Source organism: Pogona vitticeps, chromosome 4, assembly GCF_051106095.1.
Source record: "Pogona vitticeps strain Pit_001003342236 chromosome 4, PviZW2.1, whole genome shotgun sequence".
NCBI classification, from domain to species: domain Eukaryota; kingdom Metazoa; phylum Chordata; class Lepidosauria; order Squamata; family Agamidae; genus Pogona; species Pogona vitticeps.
This window is the reverse complement of record NC_135786.1, coordinates 127,119,711-127,142,569: the sequence shown is the minus strand read 5'-3', so window position 1 is coordinate 127,142,569 and position 22,859 is coordinate 127,119,711. Positions and strand designations below refer to the sequence as shown.

General features: G+C 44.5%; 1 protein-coding gene across 1 annotated transcript in view; it reads left to right on the top strand.

Annotated features, from left to right (window-relative positions):
• LOC110089733 (cysteine-rich protein 2) overlaps positions 1 to 22,859 on the top strand; it is a 58,559-nt gene that overhangs the window by 13,641 nt on the left and 22,059 nt on the right. Inside the window, exon 2 of the mRNA XM_020813009.3 lies at positions 19,610 to 19,704. Within this exon, the coding sequence (XP_020668668.3) occupies positions 19,610 to 19,704 (95 nt within the window). The remainder of the gene's footprint in view (positions 1 to 19,609; positions 19,705 to 22,859) is intronic.

Below are 22,859 nucleotides of genomic sequence, written 5' to 3'. Positions count from 1 at the left end.
CTACATTAAGGTATTCATGCTTTAATTATAATAGTTGTGTGCTATCAAGTCAATTCTGACTTATGGCAAGCCCTTGCAAGGGTTTCCTTTGTATTCAGAGGTGGTTTACCATTCCCTTTTTCTGGTGCCAGTAAAGGGCTGTGCAGCTTATGCAAAACTACAGCAGCTGGTTCTTCTCCCAGGAGTCGCAGTGGGGAATCAAACTCCCAATCACTGGCTCTACAGCCTCCTGCTGCAACTCACTGAGATATTTACCCATGGCCTTACCTATTGTTTAAATAATAAAATCAGGCAGGTTAAATGCTTCTAATTGCCTGATTTCACATCTGTTTTGGTTCCAAGCTGGTCTAAAAAGCAACATTTTAAGCAACCTCTTAAAGGTTGAGAGTAACGTTTGCAGGTCTTCATGAATTTGAAGCTGTGGGTAATGGAACTGGCAGTGCCTTCTCCCAGCATTTTTCAAACATGAGCCAGGACAAAAAAAGGAAGCTGTTACAGGAGAAAGTGAACGTTAAAGGAGGAGGAAGGAAGACTGAGAGAAACTGGCATTTGGGTATAGTGTGAAAGCGAAAAGGGAGACGTAGAGAGAGAAGACAAGTAAGAGCATTTTGAGAGGTGTTCAGGAGGGGGAGGGGTATAAAATAAAAAGCGTCCAGATCTGCAAACTGTGCCTGAAATAAGGAGGTTGAACTGTTGTGCCTCCAGAGCTGGTGTCTGTAATTCTCTTCAAGAAAGTTTAACAGTGGAAATCCTTGCTGCAAAGAAATTGTTGTGACAAAAAAATTAAGCAATGTCCAAAATAGTTTTTATCAGTAGCTATCAGCTAAGCAAACCCGGCCACTGATTTGTGACTGGCCCCAGCCTTGCATCTTGTGATCAGTAAGCCTTAAGTCAGCAATCCTGGAAATGGAAAAGTTGAAGAACTCCTATCAGTTCTTTAGATATATATTTTAATTGCATTGAATGTCTGGTCTTTGCTCCCTAGTCAATGGAAACTTTTTTTCCAGCAGAAAAGAAAGGGACTTCCTCTGCCTAAGAGAAGATTCTTGGTGCCATGAATATGCTTGTCTAGTATTGAGTTCCATGTTGGCTTCTTTCTGTGCAACACCTGCTTCATTTTCATATCAAGAAGCCTTGGATACATAAGCTTGCTGTTTTCTAAAGATTATAGACCACAATATTTCATGTCCCATCTCTATGAACTGAAACATTTGTCTACTACTTTGCCTTCAGTGACTGTAATCATAGTGTCAACAGCTTTAAATTAATTATCTGAAATCCTCCTCTTCTGCATGTTTCCTAGCTTTTCCTCTAATCTAACACCCATGGGTTGTTCCTCTATTTCAGAAGAGGGCGCTGGTCTTGCATGAGGTTTACTGGAATAGTTAGAGTCTGAATGATTTGTTTCTTGATGGGGATGGTAGACTGATGAGAGCACTTGCTTTCCCTTTCTTGTTCTTCTTCTTTTTTTTTACATCCCAACCAACTGCTTGCATAAACATGCCAGAATCACAAAGGGTGAGAGGGCTTTTGTGTTTATTTGGTTAGTGTTTCTATGATACCGTGTATATGACATCACTGAGATGTATCTGTCAAGATAAAGAAGCAAGAGATGGCTAAAGATGCTGTCTGAGACAGAATGACTTCTCTCTCCTATTCTAGTTTCAGTAGGAATTGAGAAGACTCCCTGGAAAAGACCCTGATGTTGGGAAAGTGTGAGGGCAAGAGAAGAAGGGGACGACAGAGGACGAGATGGTTGGACAGTGTCATCAAAGCTACCAACATGAATGTGACCCAACCCCGGGAGGCAGTGGAAGACAGGAGGGCCTGGCATGCTCTGGTCCATAGGGTCACAAAGAGTTAGACATGACTAAATGACTAAACAACAACAACAGGAATTTACTGCTGCTTAACCGGGCTAATTTACTCAGGTTAAAACATTTGCACACAGATGACACTAGGAAAACTGTATGTGAACACTATAATATGATACATCCATGTATGCCTCTTCTCATTTTGTTCAGTATCTTTGACAGGCATCTACTGACAGTTTCTTGCAGGAGGTATATGGCAAGTTTGTTGTGTGTGATGGATAACATGTAAAGGCCAGAAAAAGGCTTTTGTTTTGCAACTTTCACAGATTGTTATGGGGCCTCCAGACATTGATGTCATCCATTTTTGGCTCTTCTCCAGGTTTTTCCACCACTTTATCCACAATTGTTTTGCTTGCTATATAATAGTCTTTCTTTATTCATAGCAGAGTAGTGTAATATTTAAAATTATGGATGGATATGAAATACAGGCAAAATTACAAAAGTATTAAACTGTTCAGATAATGAGATTATTTTTGACCAGAAACATGCTATTTCAATAGCATTATCTTGGCCATTTGCTAGATCTTCTTTTGTACATGTGGTGTGGCATAAATTCCATGCATTGATTTAATTTTTCCACAGTCACAGAAAGTAGATTATTCTTTGATCTTCCTACTTTGCTTCAAAGTCTATTAAGTGATGGTTCAGCTAGAGTGTTGTCCTGATGGGAGACACTTTTTTTTGCATTCATCTATTCGGCAAGGTGTGTTGCTTTTGTTCTCCATAGTTTTATCCTAGCCTCTTCAGGTTTGATATTCAGAGCTTGAGATGTGCACAGAATACTTTTCCTTGATTTTAGCCATTTTCTAGAGGGCAATTATCTCTTGGAAGTGATGTTCCCTCTAATTTTCAGCCCCACTGTGTGGGAGCCTCTCCCCATGCATGTGTGGAAGTGGGTGGGGTTTCATTTGAAAACTAAACGGGTGTCACCACCAACTGCTGGTGCGCAGCCCTGATGGAGCTCTGCGTGCGGAGCTTAGAGGGACAGTAGCTTGGAAGGAACAGCTTTGTAGGTTTTTATTTTAACAGAAAATTAAGTTCGGTTCTCTCTCTTTTAAATGTACGTGAATTTTCAGGCTAGACCAGGAAAAGTCCAGCAACTCCAGCATCCTCTGCTTCCAGCACAGTCAGCTTGTCTCTCCCAGAAAATTCAGCATACAGTAATAAGCTTCAGAAAAGCAAAACCTAATACAGTATCTTTCAATGGGAGCCTATGGTAACCACAGGGCAAAACGCAACCACCACAGCACTCCTAACATGGAGAAGCAATCCTAGCACAACAACAATCCTCATTCTTGCCTACCTCCTTGTAGTCACAACAGGAAACATCCTGAAGCAACTGCCTGACTCTGTAAGGCAGCTCCTCCCCTCACGAGTAGCAGAGTGGAGCTCATTCTCTGCTCCGCACAACAAGCCACAGCAAAGCCCCATCTGGTTGACTCTTGTGAGGCTTTGCTCAGCTGTTGCCACCTCTTCCTTCCCTGGCAGCAGCTACCACCACTCTTTCTACTTGCTGCTTGGCTGCTGCTGCTCCCACAGAAGAAAGAACCAGCCCCGAGAGAGAGAGCCTTTGGTGCCACCAACTTCTGCTTCCTGCCATGGCCTTTCTACTGTTGCCGTCTGAAATAACTGTGGCGACCCCGCAGAAAGCACTCTGCAACCTCCTGGAGGGTCCTGACACACCGGTTGGCATCCTCTGCCTTAAACCGAGACCCTTAAACCCCTTTCAAAAAAATGTGCTGCATTTTACCTTGGTTCTTAGGTAGGAATAATTGGAGGCTAAAGGCCGAAGCAGAAACGATGTGGAAGCTCTGTGATTTGACTTCTTTAAAATATGAAAATTGTAGGAAAGGGGGGGGCGAGATTAGATGGGGCAAATCCATTAGGGAGGAAAGGAAGCTAAATCCTTATACTGAAATAAACAAATGTTCTCTCTAGCCTGTCAGTGTTGTTTAGCCATGCGTTTCAGTCATTTCAGAGTGAAGTGTTTCTGCCTCTACCTGGAGATGCTAAGGACTGAGTGGACGCACAGCCTTCTGTGGGCAAATCATGGGCCCGGCCACTGGGCTTAATCCCTCCCAGGCAGATGGCAGGGCACTTTGCTTTCCAAATCTAAATTGTGGCACCCAAAAAATACTGCTTTCTTCATAGCAGAAAAATATCCCTACAGATGATAGTAGTCCATCCAGGAGAAAGGAATTCTGATTAGAAAACTGTCACGGGGAAATAAAGGTTAAACAACCACACCAGTCCAATTAATTGATGGTGGTGCTGAACCGCTGCTCTTCAGATTTTAAAAAATTGGGAGATTCAGTCCCGAATCTCTTGTGTCCTATTTGCTATGGCCTTGAAATAATTCACAAATGCAAATAAATCCTGGGTCTTCCTTTTGAAACCTGTAGAAGTCTTTATGAAGGGTCTGGACCTTCCCGCGCTTGCCATCCAGTTGGGGGCAGCTGGTAGGAATTTACAACGGTTCCCTGCAGAGGAAGGCCACGTTGGCAGAGGGAGATTCCACAGCAGATGCTCGAGCCTCCCTACACGCTTCCCTCTTCAGGCTCATGGAGAGGGAAATAATGGGTGTGTGTGTGTGTGTGTGGGTGGAGGTGTTCTGGAAAGCTACTGGCCTTGCGTTCAGTGGGGGCTTTGAATACTCAGTGCCCTGGGAACAGCAGACAAAGCAAGCATAAATTGTGGGTTTCTTGTTAGAATAAACAAAATCTCAGGCTGATAATTAATTTAGTAATATTAACCCTTTAAGTAAGTACCATACAATCAATATGTTAATCCTTATTCAAAGCTATTAATATAATAGTGGTTTTAAAACAGACTGGGTAACAAACTAATTTTAAAAAATTATGTCAAAGCTCTTGGCTTAAGAGAGAGGTTGCCCAATTGTCAAGCCACGCAGAGCAGTTAGCAGGTCTGGCTAGCCTCTTCTGCGTTGTGGCTTCACTGTTAGGAAGCTGTTGGTTAGTCCTGGGACTGTGCTTCCCTGACTCCCCACCCGTTGTTTGAGCTTTCAAAAATGCAGTCACAGCTATCTCTCCTGATGGTGGCAGAAATATCCAGGCTTCCCACCCCTACCCCACCCCCACCCTTAATTGTATTGGGATGACAGTCAGGATCTACAGTGAAATAGAAAAAACAGCAGTGCATCTCAGAGGCCAGAGACCTTCTCAGGGTGAAGGCGGCATTCAGACAAAGCCTTGATTCATCATCAGCCCTCCTCCTGGATTCCTTTGGAGCTGCAGGGTGTGGCCTTGACTCATCTGGGGAGGGGCAGGGGGATGCTGGAAGCACAAGGCTGTTCCAAGTAGAGCAGGAGGGAGTGTACAGGCAATTACAGGCACTTTTCAGCTCTGGCTGCTGGGCACTAATTCTGCTTTCTACAGCAGGTGCCTTCATTTTCAGAGGGTTGGACCAATTAGTCTCTTGTAAGAAAGAGTCTTGTGGCCCCTTAAAAGATTAAGAAAATTTCTAAATAGCATCATCTTTTATGAAACGTAGCCCACTTCGTTAGTATATCTATAATCAAAAATTTTAGACCAGAATTTTGGCCTCTCACTCCACTTGCACAGCAGTTGACTACATAAGTGGTTTGATTTTTTCCTCACCTTCCCCAAGGATGTATCATGTATGTATTTTTCAGCAAGCAATGACATCCGACGTGCACAGTCAGAGATCATGGGGAAGAATGCAGGGAGAGCATTATGCTCTGATTACATGCAATAGGATTCTTCCCTTACTGTTTAAGGTGCCTTAAGATTCTTCCTTGTTTTCACTGTTGCTTAGATTACCGTTTGAAAACTGTGAACGAAACAATTGTTTTCTCCTTTTTTTCTTCTACCTTAAGCAACAGTGATTCATACTGGCTTAGCCTCCTTTGGAACACATTCATTGGATATGGCCTGGTCTAATCCTGCCGGTGGAACTAAAAACTCCAGTGGATGCCCCTAAAACAGGGGAGCTTATTAATGAAACAGCTGGCGCTGCATTGCGACCATCTTTTTCCCTCACCAAGTGGCTTACAGTGTCCTTCAGCCTCCAGGGCAGAAAAGCTGGGAAGCAAAAACAAAAACTTAATCTTTGTAATTGCTGAACTGTTGCACTCCATACAGTAGGAAACATTTCTCTGCTAGGTGACTAGCTCCATTTCCTCTCTGGAGAGAACACTGTGCTTCTGTCCTAGCTGCTGGCAGGCCATCACCCGGGCCTGGGAGTGGGACATTACATCATTGTGACTTCCTGTGCTGGCAGGCGGCTTGTTGCTAAAATTTGCTTTCTGGCTTGGAATATGTTCCCAGCACTTAGGGCGTTTCCTTGAGTGACCAAGCAACATCCTTTATGTTAGCTCCCTGTTCTGCTTCCCACCCACCCACCCAAGATACAGTCTTACTTCTGCCTTAATTTACCATGCTGATTGAGCTGAGCTACTAATTAGTGAAAGAACATCTCAGTACTATCTGAGAAACTGTGGAGTGGACAAAAGTATATGCTATAATAAATGAATTAATATATTGCAGCAATAGCAAGTCTCAGGGCATCTTAGATTTGCATGGCTGCTCCTCTGGAAGTCATTAGCAAAAGCGAATAAAGCTTTTTGTATGATGCGTGAAAAGCAGGTAGAAACATTTTAAAGTTCTTCCTTAAGAATGAAGGGAAGGAAATTCCCAGAGATAAGGTGATGAATACAACCTATAGTAATAGTTGAACGATTGTTGGTATCAGTATCTTTCTCCCTGTCCGGGTATATTTGTAGGGAATAGAATGTTAATACAGTACATTCACACTACATTTCTTTATTTAGATTTGCTTTGTTCACTCTTTTTTACAGACCACTCACATGATGCCATTTGTACTGCAATTCCAGTGTTTTCATAGTAATCCCTCAGCCTTTTTTTCAAACCTATGTTAAGGCAATTTCTCTGTAACAAAACATAATTGCCGAACCAGCCTTTAAGTTCTTGGGGGTGGTGGTATTTCATGTGCCTTTGAATGGAGTACTGCTTGTTTGCAAGTTAAGCTTATTTTATTGCTTCATTTTAATCCAGACAGTGTGATTGCTGATGCCTCTGAGGATGTGACAAGGCAGGGAGGCTGTCCTGGGTTGATTCCAGTCAGTTTGAAGTTTCCTGTGGCATTTAAATCACTGTTGTAATTCACACAAAATGTTTAATTATCCCAAGCAATTTGGGAGGGGGGGAGACTCCACACCACACTCAAATCATTATAGTTCTCACTATCATAGGGTGCCCACCCTGCTCTGTCATTAACACTGTCTTCTTCCCTGTCTCTTTTTTTCTTAATTTTTTTTTTTGGCAAGTGACATAACACTGAATTAATATAACAATGTGTGAAATTGCAGTACTTCACATTCAGCTAAACTGAAAAACCATATTTTAAAAACTGTTTGGAGGAGAAACAAGAGGTGCCCATTGTACTAACACACTCTTCAGCTCAGTACAGCATGCCCAATACCCAAGGAGCATCTTCCTCAAGTGGGTGCCTCTTATGTCTCCTTAAAATAAATTTTTATTAAACTTTTTTTTCGATTTAGTGCCATATCAGATAAGCACTGCAATTTAACAAGTTGTTATATCAATTGAGAGCTATGTCAGTTGCCATTAAAACAAACAAACAAACAAACAAAAAACACCAATGTCCTGCTAAAGTCACCATAGGGCACACCAGTTACCGCCCATTTGGACCATCATAGGCATGCTGGGTCAAGAAAAACGAGATGCAAGTGGAATTGCTACCAGAAACCCCACCAGCCTTTAACCCCTGCCAGCTAAATAAAAAGCAACAAATGCCCATGAAAAAAGGCCAGGCTTATTTGCAATTAGCTGTTACGATGTAGTCAATGAAAAATGCCTGAATTTAATCATGGCAACTCCAGCACAGGGTAAATTGCAGCATACACTGAATCACTCGATTGTCAGATTCTCTTCCCATTGAGGAAAGAGGCTTCAAGTGCTAATTTCCTTTCATCATTTTGATTTCTTATAACAGTAAAATAGCACTTTCAGACAGGTGTATGTTCTGTTTCCCAACTTTTCCAAAATAATTGTTTTTTCCCCTTCCGTTTAACTGATGAACTGTTTTGCTATTAAAGAAGGGGGGGAAAAAGAAATATAATAGAAGCAGTGAGGACTCATTGAGCCCCGACCCCACCCCTTGCTGAAAGAGAAATTGGTATTGAGCTACTTGGGAGAGGCTGTTCAAGAAAGAGTCAGAGTTTGTTCCTCTTGAATCCCACAACTCAATTTAGCAGAAAGCAAATAAAATGGGATGAAGCTGCAAGCTAGAAACTGAACAGGATTTAGGGCCCATCCAGATGGGTATACAGATCATTGTTTGGATCATTGTTCGTATGGTTTGGTACGAAGCAAATGTCGGCATCTGTATGTCTTTATACTTAGATTGATCCATCTTGCCCCCTTCAAGAGCTGTCCCCACTCCTTTCTGGCACAGGGCTAGTGGCTTCTGGTTTATTTGTTTGGGTTTTTTTTTGTATGATGCAGCACACTCCTAATTATCCTGTTGTGTAGCCTGTGCAGATGGCCAGTTTGCACCCATATGGAGCTTGGGGTGATGTTAACTGAGGAGACAACAATGTGGCATATTAGTGGGGCTGTGACATTAAAAGGGAGAATAGAGAAAACCCATCCTCTATTTTCATCTTCTTCTTTTTTTAAAAAAAAAATATTTTCCTAACTGACCCAGCAAAATGCTGATACCATCCTAGGTTGATGCATTGCTGTTTTGATATGCACTTACTTTATTTAGCAACAGCAGCAAAAAAAAAAAAAAAAAAAAAAGGAAAGTCACCACAGCCACTGAATAGCTGTGGGAAAAGGTGAGGAATTGGGTTAGTCGACTCCATGGGCTCTTCCCTGTCACAAGGCAGTGCAACCCCAGCAAAGCCCCGGCTGAGGAGAAAAGCAGGGAGAGTGGGGTTACCTCCCTTCCATCTCCCCAAACTTCCCCCTAATGTTTTCCCCTCACACCACCACTTTCCTCTGCTGCTGCTCCCTCCTTTCTTCTGAGTAAACTGCACAAACCTACAGTGGGTAAACCGTGCTGCTAAGTAACCTGGTGATCCAAAGACCTGTGAGGACCCTCCTCACAGAAGAATAAACATCTCCAGTATGAACGGAAGGGTTGCTCAAGTAAGAGATAAAATACATCACACTGAACCTTTTAAGCAGGAACCAGACTGCTCCAAGTTCTCCTGCCTGAACAGGCCCTTAGTTGTGATTAGATGTTGTAGAAAATATTGGCTATGGGGAAGGGAGTTACTGTTCATTACAGCAGTGTGTTAAGTGCTGCATGGAATAATTTAAAACTGCTTCCAGCTAATTGCAGAAGGCGATTGTCTCAGTTGCGATAAATGTTCTAATGCAGAAGCACCCTACTTTATCTCCTATCTACCCCTTTCGTAGCTGGGGAAATGGGCGTGTGTGAGAGATTCACATTAGCAGAAAACACATGGGAGCCTAGGGTCAAATACTCTCCTCATTTTTGCACGTGCTCTAGAGCGAATGAAAGTTCTGATGAATTCTTATCATGTACCTCCTGCAAGCATGTTTAACTTGGCTATGTGAAGCAGCCCATGCTACTCTGGCTCACCTCCCAGCCATAAGGAGGAGGCTTCCTTCATCGAACAGATAATAACTGAAGTTTTTCCCCTGCTGTAACAAAATGTCAGAGGCGGTTTGTAGCCATAAAATGCAGTACTACAACACATGTTATAGTTCTTCAGAATGAAGAACTGCTGCTGACAGAGTCCTGCTAGACAGTAGAAACTGACATTCTAGGTCCTGGTTTACCTGTTACTGAGGGTAGTGAGACTGCTTCCATTAGTGTATGTGCTTTTGGACCTCCGTACACCACGTGCTTAGGTTCCAATCGTAACAACTATAACACGCTGTACATTTCTTAGTAGTACTGGATGGAAACCAGTTTTCTGTGGGTTGAAATGTTTAGATTCACAGCTCATCATGCTGGATGACAGCTTTATAAGAAGGGACCTACACAAGTATCCCAGCTCACATTTTTGTGGGTTATTCAGTGTTACAGAAGGACTATGGAAAATAGGTTCCCATGATGCTTCTGTAACCAGCAAGGAAGGACACCATGGTTAGGGCAGACTGTGCTTTTAGAAACTGAACAACCTGGTGGCCTCTTCAGCAGTGCCAAGGCCTCCTCCTCTGTACCTAGGTCAAATACTTGGCTTAAGATAAACTCACTTTCTTTTAACCCTCAGTCTCTGAGAATGTTAACGGTTGTTATTATTTTTTTTTAAACAAAATCTTCAGCCATAATTCCCTGCTGCTGAATACAAAAACTTGGCTGGAAGGGGAAAAATCGTATTTCCCTCTTTTTGTTTTGTTTTCAGAAGGCAGCAGCAAAATGTTTTTGGCAGTTACTTCTGGAGCTCAACTTCTTGCAAGCAGAATAGGGTGGTTCAAGTTGAGCTTTTGTTTAACGTGTCAACAGTGCCTCACTGCTTCTGTCTCCTCCATGTTCCCAAAGGGAAGTGGAAGAAGAGATCCCTGTAGGATCTTGGGCGAATGGTCGTTCCTTCCCAACCCATTCACTTTTTGCATGAGGCAGCTTCCACCACTGTTCTTCCCCCCACACACACACTGCTAAGAAGAGAAATCACCTATATTTTCTTCCTATCCTCTTTATATGGAAAGGAAGTGTTCCTTTATATTCAGAGTTTTGAATTTCTGGTAAAATTCCTTTTTTGTTATGCAAAAAAGAGATTCACATAGAATAGCTGCAAGTAGCTATAGGGGAAATATTCAAATTCCTAATGATGAATCTATGAAAATGCAAGGAAAAGGGATTGGCATTTACAATGTGAAGTGCCTGATGAAAAAAGTGAGACTACTATAAGTGATGTACAGTATTGTCTGTTCCTGGACTACAGTGCAACGTGTTAAGTGCATCAGCTTTGTATGATAAAGGTTCACAAGCCAACTTGAGTCCTTTGAGGGAGAAAGGTGAGATAGAAATATTTTAAATGAATACATAATAATAAATCTAACCAAAATTTCAGAACTCTGCAACAACAAAAAAGGTGGAAGGCCTGTGAACCACCCACTTTTGGTCCCATTTGCCCTGCCTGCCTTGCCTTCCCCCATCCCTCTACCCCCTCCGCACCCTCTCAAAAACCTTCCCTCCTCATTGCTACCTCCACCTCCTCCATTGTTTGCCGCCATTTCCCTGCCTCTCCTGTGTCTTCTGGTGAGCGTAGCAAATCATCTTCTGGGTTTTTGGTGTCCTCCATGAAGAGAATAGGGATTAAACATGTGACTCAGAAAAATGGGTCCAAGTTGTGAGTCATATTTGAGTCACTGGAAAAAAAAAAAACCCAAGCCAAGTTGCTGGTGAGACCTAAGTTTGACAGTGAGTCATGTGACTTGAGTCCCCATCCTGGCAAGAGATGCTAAAAGCAACAACAACAACATATCAGCAAACCCTCGAGCCACACGGTGCTGTTGATGAACGCCAGGTCAGTACAAAATAAAACTGCCCTCATCCATGATGTAATTCTGGATGAGGGGGCTGACCTGGCGTGCATTACTGAGACCTGGGTGGGAGAGGAGGGTGGTGTTCCCCTCTCCCAGCTGTGTCCGCCTGGGTACTCGGTCCAGCACCAAGGTCGCTCGGAGGGTCGGGGAGGGGGAGTTGCTATAGTCTATAGGAGTTCTATCTCCTTGACCAGGCTTCCTATCCCTTTGAGAGGAGGTCTCGAGGGCCTGTATTGTGTGTTGGGCTCGCGAGACAGGTTAGGGATTCTGTTGGTGTACCGCCCACCCTGCTGCGTACCAACAGTCTCCCTGCCTGAGCTGACGGAGGTAGTCTCGGACCTGGTGTTGAGGACTCCCAGGCTGTTGGTGCTGGGGGACCTCAACATTCACGCTGAGGCTCCCTTGACTGGAGCGGCTCAGGACTTCATGGCCACCATGACAACCATGGGGCTGTCTCAATGTGTCATCAGCCCAACGCATGAGAAGGGCCATACCTTGGACCTGGTTTTCTCAACAGGACTGGAAGATGGTGGTTTGGATGTGGAGGGGTTGGTTGTGACCCCATTGTCATGGTCAGACCACTTCCTGGTCAAGTTTAGTCTATTAGCTTCTTCTTCCCTCTGCAAGGGTGGGGGATCTATTAAGATGATCCGCCCTCGGAGACTAATGGATCCAGATGGATTCCTGAATGCTCTGGGGGATTATCCGTCTGATATGGTCGGTGCTCCTGTCGAAGCTCAGGTCACCCTATGGAATAAGGAGATGACCCGGGCTGTTGACACGATTGCGCCTAAGCGCCCTCTCCCTGCTCGCCGAGCCCAGACAGCCCCTTGGTATACTTCTGAACTGCGGGCGATGAAGCGAGAGGGGAGACGGCTGGAGCGCAGGTGGAGGAAATCCCGCTGGGAGTCCGACCGAACACGACTTAGAGCCCATTATCGGGCCTATTTCGTGGCAATACGGCTGGCGAAACGGCAATATTTCTCCAGCCGTATTGCTTCCTCAGAATGTCGCCCAGCCGAGCTGTTTCGGGTGGTCCAGGATCTTCTTCAACCAGGAAATCCGGTGGAGGTCCTGGACTGCTCATCAGCTCGCTGTGATGAGTTTGCCATCCATTTTGAGGAAAAAATCGCTCAGATTCGCAGTGGGTTGGACTCCACAGTTACTGCAGAATCAGAGGATGTGTCCAGCGCACCGTGCTTTGGTCAGGTATTAATGGATGAGTTTCAATTATTGAGACCTGAGGATGTGGACAGGGTGCTTGGATCTGTCCGTTCTACCACAACTCCGCTCGACCCTTGCCCATCCTGGCTAATTAGAAGATCAGCCAGGGGGGTTCGCACCTGGGTCCAGGAGGCCGTGAACGCCTCTTTGAGAGAGGGAGTGGTCCCTACCACCTTGAAAGAGGCGGTAATTCGACCACTCCTTAAAAAGCCAAACCTGGACCCAAGGCTGGTGGCTAACTACCGACCAGTAGCGAACCTCCCTTATTTGGGCAAAGTGTTGGAGCGGGTTGTGGCTGGGCAGCTCCAGGCGCTGCTGGATGAAACGGATTTTCTGGATCCATTTCAATCGGGTTTCAGGCCGGGTTTTGGTACAGAGACTGCCTTGGTCGCCCTGTATGATGACCTTTGCCGGGAGAGAGACAGGGGGAGTGTGACCCTGTTGATACTCCTGGACCTCTCAGCGGCTTTCGACACCATCGACCATGGTGTCCTTCTGGATAGGCTGGCTGGGTTGGGAGTTGGGGGCACTGTTTTACGGTGGTTCCGCTCCTTCCTGGCTGACCGTGTCCAGAGGGTGGTGCTGGGGGACAGTTGCTCTGCCCCATGGCATTCATGTCATGGGGTTCCTCAGGGCTTGATACTGTCCCCCATGCTGTTTAACATCTACATGAAACCGCTGGGAGAGGTCATCAGGAGGTTTGGGCTGAGGAGTCAGCAATATGCTGACGACACTCAGCTCTACCTCTCGTTTTCCACCAATCCAGGTGAGGCGGTTTCTGTCCTGAACTCGTGTCTGGACCTGATAATGGACTGGATGAGGGTCAATAAATTGAAACTCAATCCAGACAAGACGGAAGTGCTGTTAGTGGGTGCTTCGCCAGACAGGCTGGAGGGCCATCTCCCTGCCCTGAATGGGGTTACACTCCCCCTAAGGGACAGGGTCCGCAGCTTGGGGGTGCTTCTGGACCCCAGTCTAACACTGGAAGCCCAGGTGGACTCGGTGTCCAGGGGCGCCTTCCTCCAGCTGCGGAAACTATACCAGCTACGGCCCTACCTGGACGAGCGGAGTCTCATGACAGTTACACATGCACTGGTAACATCCCGTATAGATTACTGCAATGCGCTTTACGTGGGGCTGCCTTTGAAGACGGTCCGGCGACTGCAACTGGTTCAGAATCGAGCGGCGCGGCTGGTGAGTGGTGTGGCCGCCAGGGAACATATCAAGCCGATTCTGTACAAGTTACATTGGCTACCAGTTGCTGCCCGGGCCCAATTCAAAGTGCTTGTTTTGACATATAAAGCCCTAAACGGCTTGGGCCCTGGATACCTGAAGGACCGCCTCCTTCCATATGAGCCTACCCGGCAGTTAAGATCTAGCCAGGGGGCCCTTTTGAAAGAGCCATCCCTCAAGGAGGTAAGAGGGATGGCTTGCAGACAAAGGGCCTTCTCGGCAGCTGCCCCCAGACTATGGAATGCCCTCCCGACTGAGATTCGTCTGGCGCCGACACTGATGACATTTCGGCGCCAGGTCAAAACCTTCCTGTTCCAGAAGGCTTTTAACTGAAATAATGTTAACTGTGGGTCTGATGGCAATTTTATATATATTTTAATTGTATTTTAATTGTACATATCTTTATTGTATTTTAAATGCTGTAAGCCGCCCAGAGACCTTTGGGTAGTGTGGGCGGCATATAAATTAAATAAATAAATAAATAAATAAATAAATAAATAAATAAATAAACAATAAAACATAGCAAAAGACAGAGAAAAGAAATAGTGGCTCAGCTACTCAGTGTGGATGGAAAATTCCTACTTTAGCTCAGTCTTTTCCCAAAATACAATCTATGATCCTCTAAGCAAATGTGCAATACAAATGGAGGGGGCAAGATTGCAGCTTGAGAATGATAAACAAATTGTCAAGGAATACCTTATTATTTTGAATGAGTTCAGATCTCCAGGGCAGGATGAACTGCGTCCAAGAATATTGGAGGGACTGGCTGGAGAACTCTCAGAATCGCCATCTATTATTTTCTGGAAATCATGGAAGATGGATGAAGTTCTGGATGGTTGGAGGAAGGCTACCATTGTCTCTGTCTGCCAAAAGGACAGAATGAAGGAACCTGGGAACTGCTGACCAGTCAGCCTGACGTAAACCCCAGGGAACATTCTATAGCAGATTATAAAGCAGTCACTCTGCAAGCATCTTGAAAACAATGCAGTAATAACTAGTAGCCAAAATGGATTTGTCAGGAAGAAATTCTGCCAATCTAATCTTATCTCATTTATTACTCATTTGAATAATAGCGGGAAGGAATGCTTTAGAAGTAATGTATCTTGACTTCAGCAAAGCTTTTGACAAGGTGTTCAGTGATATTTTGATTAGCAAACTAGGTGTGGTCTGGATAGAGCAACTGTCAGTTGGATGTACAGTTGGTTGCAGAGAGTACTTATTGGTGGCTCCTTCTCAAACTGGAAGGAAGTAACACCAGGGGGTAACACAGTCTCAATCCTAAACCCAGTGTGCTTTAACATTTATATTAATCACCTGGATGAAGAGGTGCAAGGAATGTTTATCAAATTTGCAGATGACACAAAATTGTGTGGAATTGCTAATACTATGGGAGACAGAAACAAAATTCAAAATGATCTTGATAGGCTTGAACACTGGGCTGAAACAGAATGAAATTTAACAGGGAGATGTGCAAAGTTCTGGATCTAGGGGAAAAAACAGTTACAAGATACTCACTCATAGTTTTACTTGGCTCAGTAATACTACAAGTGAGAAGGATTTTGGAATTGTTGTAGGCCACAAACTGAATATGAACTAACAGTGCAATGTAGTTGTAAAAAAGGCCAATACTATTTTAGGCTTCATTAACAGAAGTATATTCTCCATATCCTGTGAAGTGCTACTCTCCCTCTACTTGGCATTGGTTAGGCCTCCTCTTAAGTACTGTGTTCAGTTCTGGATGCTGCACTTTCAGAAGGATGCTGATAAACTGGAATAAGTTCAGAGGAGAGTAAAAAGGATGATCAGGAGACTGGAAATCAGGCCCTGTGAAGAAAGACTGAAAGAACTGGGTATGTTTAGCCTTAAGAAAAGAGGCGATAGAATAGCACTTTTCAAATATCATCCGTCAGTCATACGATGGGATGGGTCTGTTCTTAGTCATACCAGAGTGCAGGACATGTAATAATGGGCTCAAGCTACAGGAAACCAGATTTAGGCTGAATATCAGGAAAAACATTCTTAACTGTTAGAGCAGTATGACAGTGGAACCAATTACCACAGAAGGTGGTGAGCATTCCAATGCTGGAGGCATTCAAGAGAAAATTAGACAACTATCTGTCTGGTTTCCTCCATTGAGCAGGGTTTGAATTCCATGGCCTTATAGGCTCCTGAACAAGAACAAACATTTCCCCTTCCAGTTCTCAGCATATTTCTTGTGTATAAGAAAAGGAGAGTTTAACAATGACCACAAGTAATGGTTTTGGCTATTGAGTCAAATGAAAGTGTGCGGTCAACCTGGACTGTGTACGACCTTTTGAATTCTTTTGAACCAGTGTGCTATTTAACTTCATAGTAATACTAATTATGTACTGTCAAGTCAATTCTGACTTAAGGCAATCCTTCTCATAGTTTAGCAAAATATATACATAACTTGTAGCTGAGTAGAGGCAGTACATGTAGTTCTCCTACAAATGTGTTTCATGGACTTTAGAATACCTGTAGGTGCAGAAGTAATTCTACACTGCCAAACTCTTCTACCTAATTATGGATGTGGAAAAGGGATACGGTGATGGGCAGGGAGAAGTGAGCGGCCATTCCTTCTATCCACAATCTCTTTCATTTTGTTTGGGCTTCTTGCAGCCTGTTGTCACATACTGGGTTTGTTTGATCTCTCTCCATCCAGTCTCATTCTCCAGCTTCACATAAATAGCAGACATGATGAGCCTGATTTTTTTTTTAAAAGGACATTTTCAAAGTGGCAAAGGGACTGCCGTCATTGGTGACCATGAGAATCCTGACCAGAGAGAGGGTAAATATTGTGCTTGATCTCATAAGCCATTCCCAAAAATTTTCAGACCTGTTCTATTAAAAACTGTAGAGAACTAATTATTTGTAAGCAATAACAAATAGTATGAGAACTAGTTATTTGTAAACAATTTAGGAGGCAGCACAATAAAATGAACCATTTGTTTGGGAGTTGTTCAAGCATTTGGAAGCAATATTCCATGTTTAGTTATAATTAACGTTTGATGCAGTGTATCAGCTTCTGGTTCCTGAACTGGCAAAGTTCAGATATGTCCCTCCAGCACCCACAAACCTACATACACCAAAATTTTAAATCTTTTTAAAAGCCATTTGTTGGCAGAATAGTGGTATATTAATTTAACAATTTCTAAACAAAACATTTGTATAGATACAATCTAAAGATATAAATAGAACTAATTAGCAAAACTAACATTCTTCTATGCTATAAATCACTGATGTTCACCTACTGTATTAATTAAAAGGCTGCTTGCTGTTTGGGAGATTCTCACTCTTGAGGAAACCCCCACTCTTAAGCTTAATGTCCACCAGCTACTGACTCAATGCGGTACTGAAGGCTTGTTTGTCAGGGATTGAATCTGGATTGCCCCAGGCCTGGTGCAAGACTCTGACCTCTGCACCACACTGATTGTTTAGTATCACCCAGACAGAGATGGTCATGCAATGTAAACAAGCCAAGCTGGATTTATTGCTTTATCATTTGTTCTCCATACCCTGTGCCTAGGACTTACCTAATGGTGTAATGGTAAAGGAAGCCACTGGGCATGCCATAGTTCATATATGATGCTAATTCTATGACTTTGAAAGGATTTTGTCACCTAATAGATTTTTGCCAGTGTCATTCAGTACCTAAAATTAAGCCTCTCCTATGTCATAGTCATGTGTGTTTCGTATAGTGTAATTTTGAAGTGTCATCTTAGAAGCAAGTGTCCCAAAATCTGGTGGTGCATATGCCAGTGTAAAAGTCTTCAGTATTGTAGCCTTAGCTAGTATAAGAGGCCTAGCCTGGTTCAGCTGGAGAACAGTCCGTTTGTTTTCCTTCTATGCTTGTTCCAAGCATCTGCCTCTAAAGTCTGATCTGAAACAAAGCCTGTCCCATTATCCTATACACGAGAGAAAGTTCTCTCAGGCTTCTCAGAAACTGATAACATTGCAGTCAGAGTAGAAGGCCCAAGCATGTATGCTCCAACTTGAAAACAGCCTAAAATATTAAAAGGTAGACACCTGATCTAGCAGCCCACACAGAACCAGAAAAGGCTTCCGCTATAAGGGTAACTGAGATGGCAGCTGCTTTATTATATTCCCTGGTCCTGTCCTGTTAGTGGTATACATTCACTTGCTACACATTCCCTGCGGCTGATAATGGAAGGAGAAGGAGGCTGCTGCCCTTTTAAGTGTCAGGGGAAGAACTGAGCTGGGTGTCCTGCCAGAGTCCTCTCGAATTCTCCTTTCATGGTAACAGGACAGTCTTTGGTAGATGCATTTGGGCTCAGGAGCAAAGGTTTTAATGCCTTAAATAAGGAATAAATTATACTGCCCCTCCCCTTTGGAGCAGTACCTCTGGAAAGCAGTCTTTGCTCTTGATAGAGCTAAGCTATGTTGACTGCAGCCATCAAGAGATGGTGTTTGGAGACAGGAATTGATAAGCTCCAGGGGCACTTCTAAAAATATGACCCAGATCCCACACGTAAGCCATGTCGTTGTTTCAGGAGGGTTGCCAGTGCTCCTGCCAATACCCACTCACCCATTTCTTCCTCCCAGAAACCTGGATGGGTTGCCAGGTGTCAGTGGCTTTCCTCTCTCTTTTCTGCGGTAGCTGTACCAAAAGAAGAGAAGGGGGGGGGGGAGAAGCAGAGCCAGAGCAAGCAGAGACAGAGCTGCATTATCATGAAACTCCAGACCAATCACGAGGCATCCTCTAGCGCCACTTTCTGCCTCCTCTCCTCCTTGACCTTCTCTCTCTCTCTCTCTCCTGCCCCTGGCCTGGGTGGCTGAAGGGAATCTGCCAGTAGTTGGCACCTGTAATGTCTCCCCTAGACAGGAATCCAGGACAGAGTGGGACAGCTTTCTCTCCTTTGCCACCTGGTCATCATTTCCTTTCGCTTCGTGCTGGCTCACAGGTGGCACAGTGCTATTCCTGCAGGACTAACTACTGCCTCAACTTTGAGTTCTAGAAGAGCTAGAATTGACAACGGCACCTGTTGAATTGAGCTACAAGGAGGTGTTAGCCGCTGGAGAAGATTATTTTCATGAACCACTTGAGTCTCAGAGAACTGAGTAGTGGGCCTCTTACATATGGAGTAAACGGAATAGCACGTGCCTGAATGCCAGCAGCAGTAGCTGGAAAGAAAGCTATGGCACCTTGGGGTCAGGGTGGGATCAACCACATCACCTTCCTCCTTTCTTTTTTCTCCTTGATTTCCTAAAAGGAACATGCACACTAGTTCCTAAAGTTGTCAACAGAGCCCTTCAGATGCTGGACCTCTTCAAATGGCAGCTTTAAAAGGAAGTATCTGAATGGCTTTCTAAAAATATGTGAATCCACTGAAGAAGTGAGCCATACACAATATGTGAGGGGTTCTGTAGTAAGGAAGAATGAGGTGCCTACTCAAGCAGCTTGTTTGGGATGTCATAAAAGGTTTATTATTGTTAGTTGTTTCATGACATTATTGAATATTATTGCATTTCTCCAGGTTGGGAGGAGGAGAGGCACTCTAATGTGCACAAGAGTCAGGGACTGCTTATGAGGGCATTTTATGAGTGTCTCTGTCTCCACCCACCACCCTTTTGTGTCTAGTAATTTTCAGCCCTTCAAGTGGATCTGAGCCAGGTAAGAAGACATTTAAGAACTAGAGAATACTCATTTCATTTATCCCCTTCTCCCTCCCCAATTTCTTTGTCATGCAGCTGAGAAAGTGTCTTCTTTGGGAAAAGACTGGCACAAATTCTGTCTGAAATGTGAGCGTTGCAACAAGACACTGACTCCTGGTGGGCATGCTGAGGTAAGAGTGACGGCCATTGTACATAGCCTGTCGTAATGCTTTCATGCAGTAATTGGGAGAGAGTGTATTTGCTGTGTCATATTAAGGGCTAACAGAACAGCCTGTCTTTCTTTTGCCAATTGAAAACTTATTTTATTTAAAAAAAATACAGTATATGGCTTTAAAAAATCAGTTTGATTACAAACATTAGGGTAATATTTAATACTTAAATACTACAGTTAGAAAACAAGCTAAATATCTCTTTTTCCAATAGTTTATCTAAAACTACTTCTTTTTTTTCTTTATTATCCACTGACATCCAGTGTTGGATACAGGCCTCCTCTTTGTCTTTCCACATATTTCTGTCTTGCAGTATTCTAAACACCAAGATCATCTTGGTGGTAGAGGACAAGAGAAGGTACACAGTGAGTGGGGTGGCCTATTGTTAAAGGAGGGTGCAAGTGAGGCAACTGGTGCCTATCCCGAACTGTTGCCACCCCACTCCTTGGCATCTACAAGGTAACCAGCTCGGTCAGTCTTCTGATCTGACCCTCCTACTGCTGAATGCCAGGCCAGTCGAGATTTGCAATCTCGATCTCGCTTATTTACAATCTTACTGAGGATGAAAGAGCTCATTTGTCTTGCATAATGAGACCTGGGTGGGAGAAGAGTTGTGCCCACCCAGGTATTCAATTCAGCATCAGGGCAGATCAGAAGGATGGGGTGGAGAGGGGTCGCCACTGTCTGTGAAGATGTCATCTGTGTCAGCAGGACCTCTGTTTTATCAAGTGAAAGAGTATTCACCTGACAGTGGGGCAGAGAGATAGATTTAGGCTGGCACTAGTGTACCATTCTCCTCACAACCTACTGTTTTCCCTACCAGGGCTGACAGAGTTTGTCTCAGCAGTGAAGTTGAAGGCCCCTAGACTTTTGCTGCTGTGGGACTTTTACATCCATGCTGAGGTGGAGCTGGCTGAAGCCACCCTGGAGTTCATGGATTCTATGACACCCGTGGGTCTATCTCAGTAGGTCATCAGCTCCACACATAGAGCAGGTCTCATGGGTGGATCTGTTATTCTTCCTCCAAACCTGGATGGGTTGCCAGGTGTCAATGGCTTTCTCCTATGTAGGATATGATCTGGCATATGTAGGTTATGATCAGAGGGGTGGTGAATATGAATTATTGCCCCCTGTCAAGGTCAGAGCATTTCCTGCTGAAATTTAACTTAGCCTCGGTAACCCCCTCACATAAAGCAATCGGAGAAGTTAAAATGGGCTGCCCTCAAAGTCATATTGAGCCTGTGAGTGTTCGGGAGGACTTGGGGAGGGCTTCCAACTGACCTGGTTGGCCACCCTGTCAAAGCTGAAGTGAGTAGGTGGTACCCTGAAGTGACACAATTGCTCCCAAATGCCCTCTCTCGTCCAGAGCCTGGCCCTCCCCCTGGTTTACGGAGGAGCTTTGGACTATGGGGTTAGTTGGGAGACAGCTAGAGAGGAGATGGAGGAGAGACCTATTGGATGTTAATCTCTCTGTGGTGTTTAAGCTGACAAGGAAATACTTGAATGCTATCAAGTCAGTGAAAAAGACCTTTAACATTAGGGTAATAGGTGAGGCAATAAACCAGCAGAACTCTACTGGGTTCTCCACAGCCTCACTAACCCTAGTCAGCAAAGGCCTCAATTTGGTAACTTCACCAATGAGCACTTTGCAGTGTTCTTTAGATCAAAAATTGAGGCCATCCAATGGAACCTAGAGTCCTCTGGCAGTGCAGTGGATCAATCTGGGACAACTCAGATTTGATTGGGTGTGTTTCAACCTGCTCTGAGGAGGCGGCCATGACACCAGCACATTGCAAACCCACTGCATCTGTGCTTTATCCTTGCCTAGTTTGGCTTTTGAAAGAAGCTGTGGGAGATTTACAATGATATAAATGCTTCACTGAGGGAGGGCTTTATGCCTGCCCCAGGTGGAGGAAACCATCAGATGGCCCATCCTAAAAATTTCCAACTTGAAGACAGACAATCTGAATAATTTCAGGCCCATTTTCATTATCCCCTTTATGAGCAAGTTGATTGAGAGGGTGGTGGCAGAGCAGCTCCAGATGTTCCTGGAGAAGGAAAACTGCCTCGATCCATTTCAGTTTTGGTTCAGGCCATGTCATGGCATCGAGACAGCACTGAGCACACTGCAGGATGACCTGCTCAGGAAGGCCAGTGGGGAGGGATGGCACTATTATTGCTCCTTGAATCTCTCAGCAACATTTGATATGACCGACCCTAGTATCCTCTTGGACAGAGGATACTGGGAGTAGGGGTTGGAGGGCTGGTGTTTACCTTGTTCTGATCCTTTCCTGGTGGCCAGGTCCAAAGAGTTCAGCTTGGGGATGAATTGTCAGCCCCTTAGACCTTGAATTGCAGAGTCCCAAAGAGGTCATCTGTCTCCCCAATGCTTTTAAAAATCTATGTAAAACTGCTGGGAGAGATCATCCAGAGATATGGAGTGCGTTTTCATCATTATGCTGATGATACGCAACTCTCTCTCTCTCTGCTTTACACCTTCTGCAGTGGATGCTGTCTGGGCCCTGGAGCTCTGCCTGGCCTTGATTCTGGAATGGATGAAGGCTAATAGATTGAAGCTGAACCCAGAGAAGACGGAGGTCATTTGTTGGGAGGCCCGTTGGAAAAGTTGGGGAGTAGCCTCCCTATGTTGAACTCTTCTTCCTTTTAGGGAGCACATTTGTAACTTTTACATGCTCCTGGACCCGGCCGTCTTCTTGGAAAATCAGATTGTGGTCATGTCCAGGTCAACTGTCAAACAACTCAGACATTGCCCAGTTGTGCCCCTGCCTGGATGGGGACCCCCCCCCCGACAACAATGGCCCGTGTGCTGGTGATCTCTAAGTTTGCTTACTATAATGCTGTCTGTATGGGCCTGCCCTTGAAACTGGCATGGAAATTTTAACAGGTCCAGACTGGTATGAGGTGTGAGCACATCTTGCTGCTGCTGGCTTACCTACACTGCACTGGCTCCCAGTTGTTTTCCATGCCAGATTCAAGGTGCTAATGCTAGCGTATAAAGCCCTTTATAATTTGGGGCCTCAGTATTTTTTTGGAGCATCTCTCCCTCAGAACATCAACTCGTACCACCCACTCTTCACAGGCCTTGCTTCTCTGGG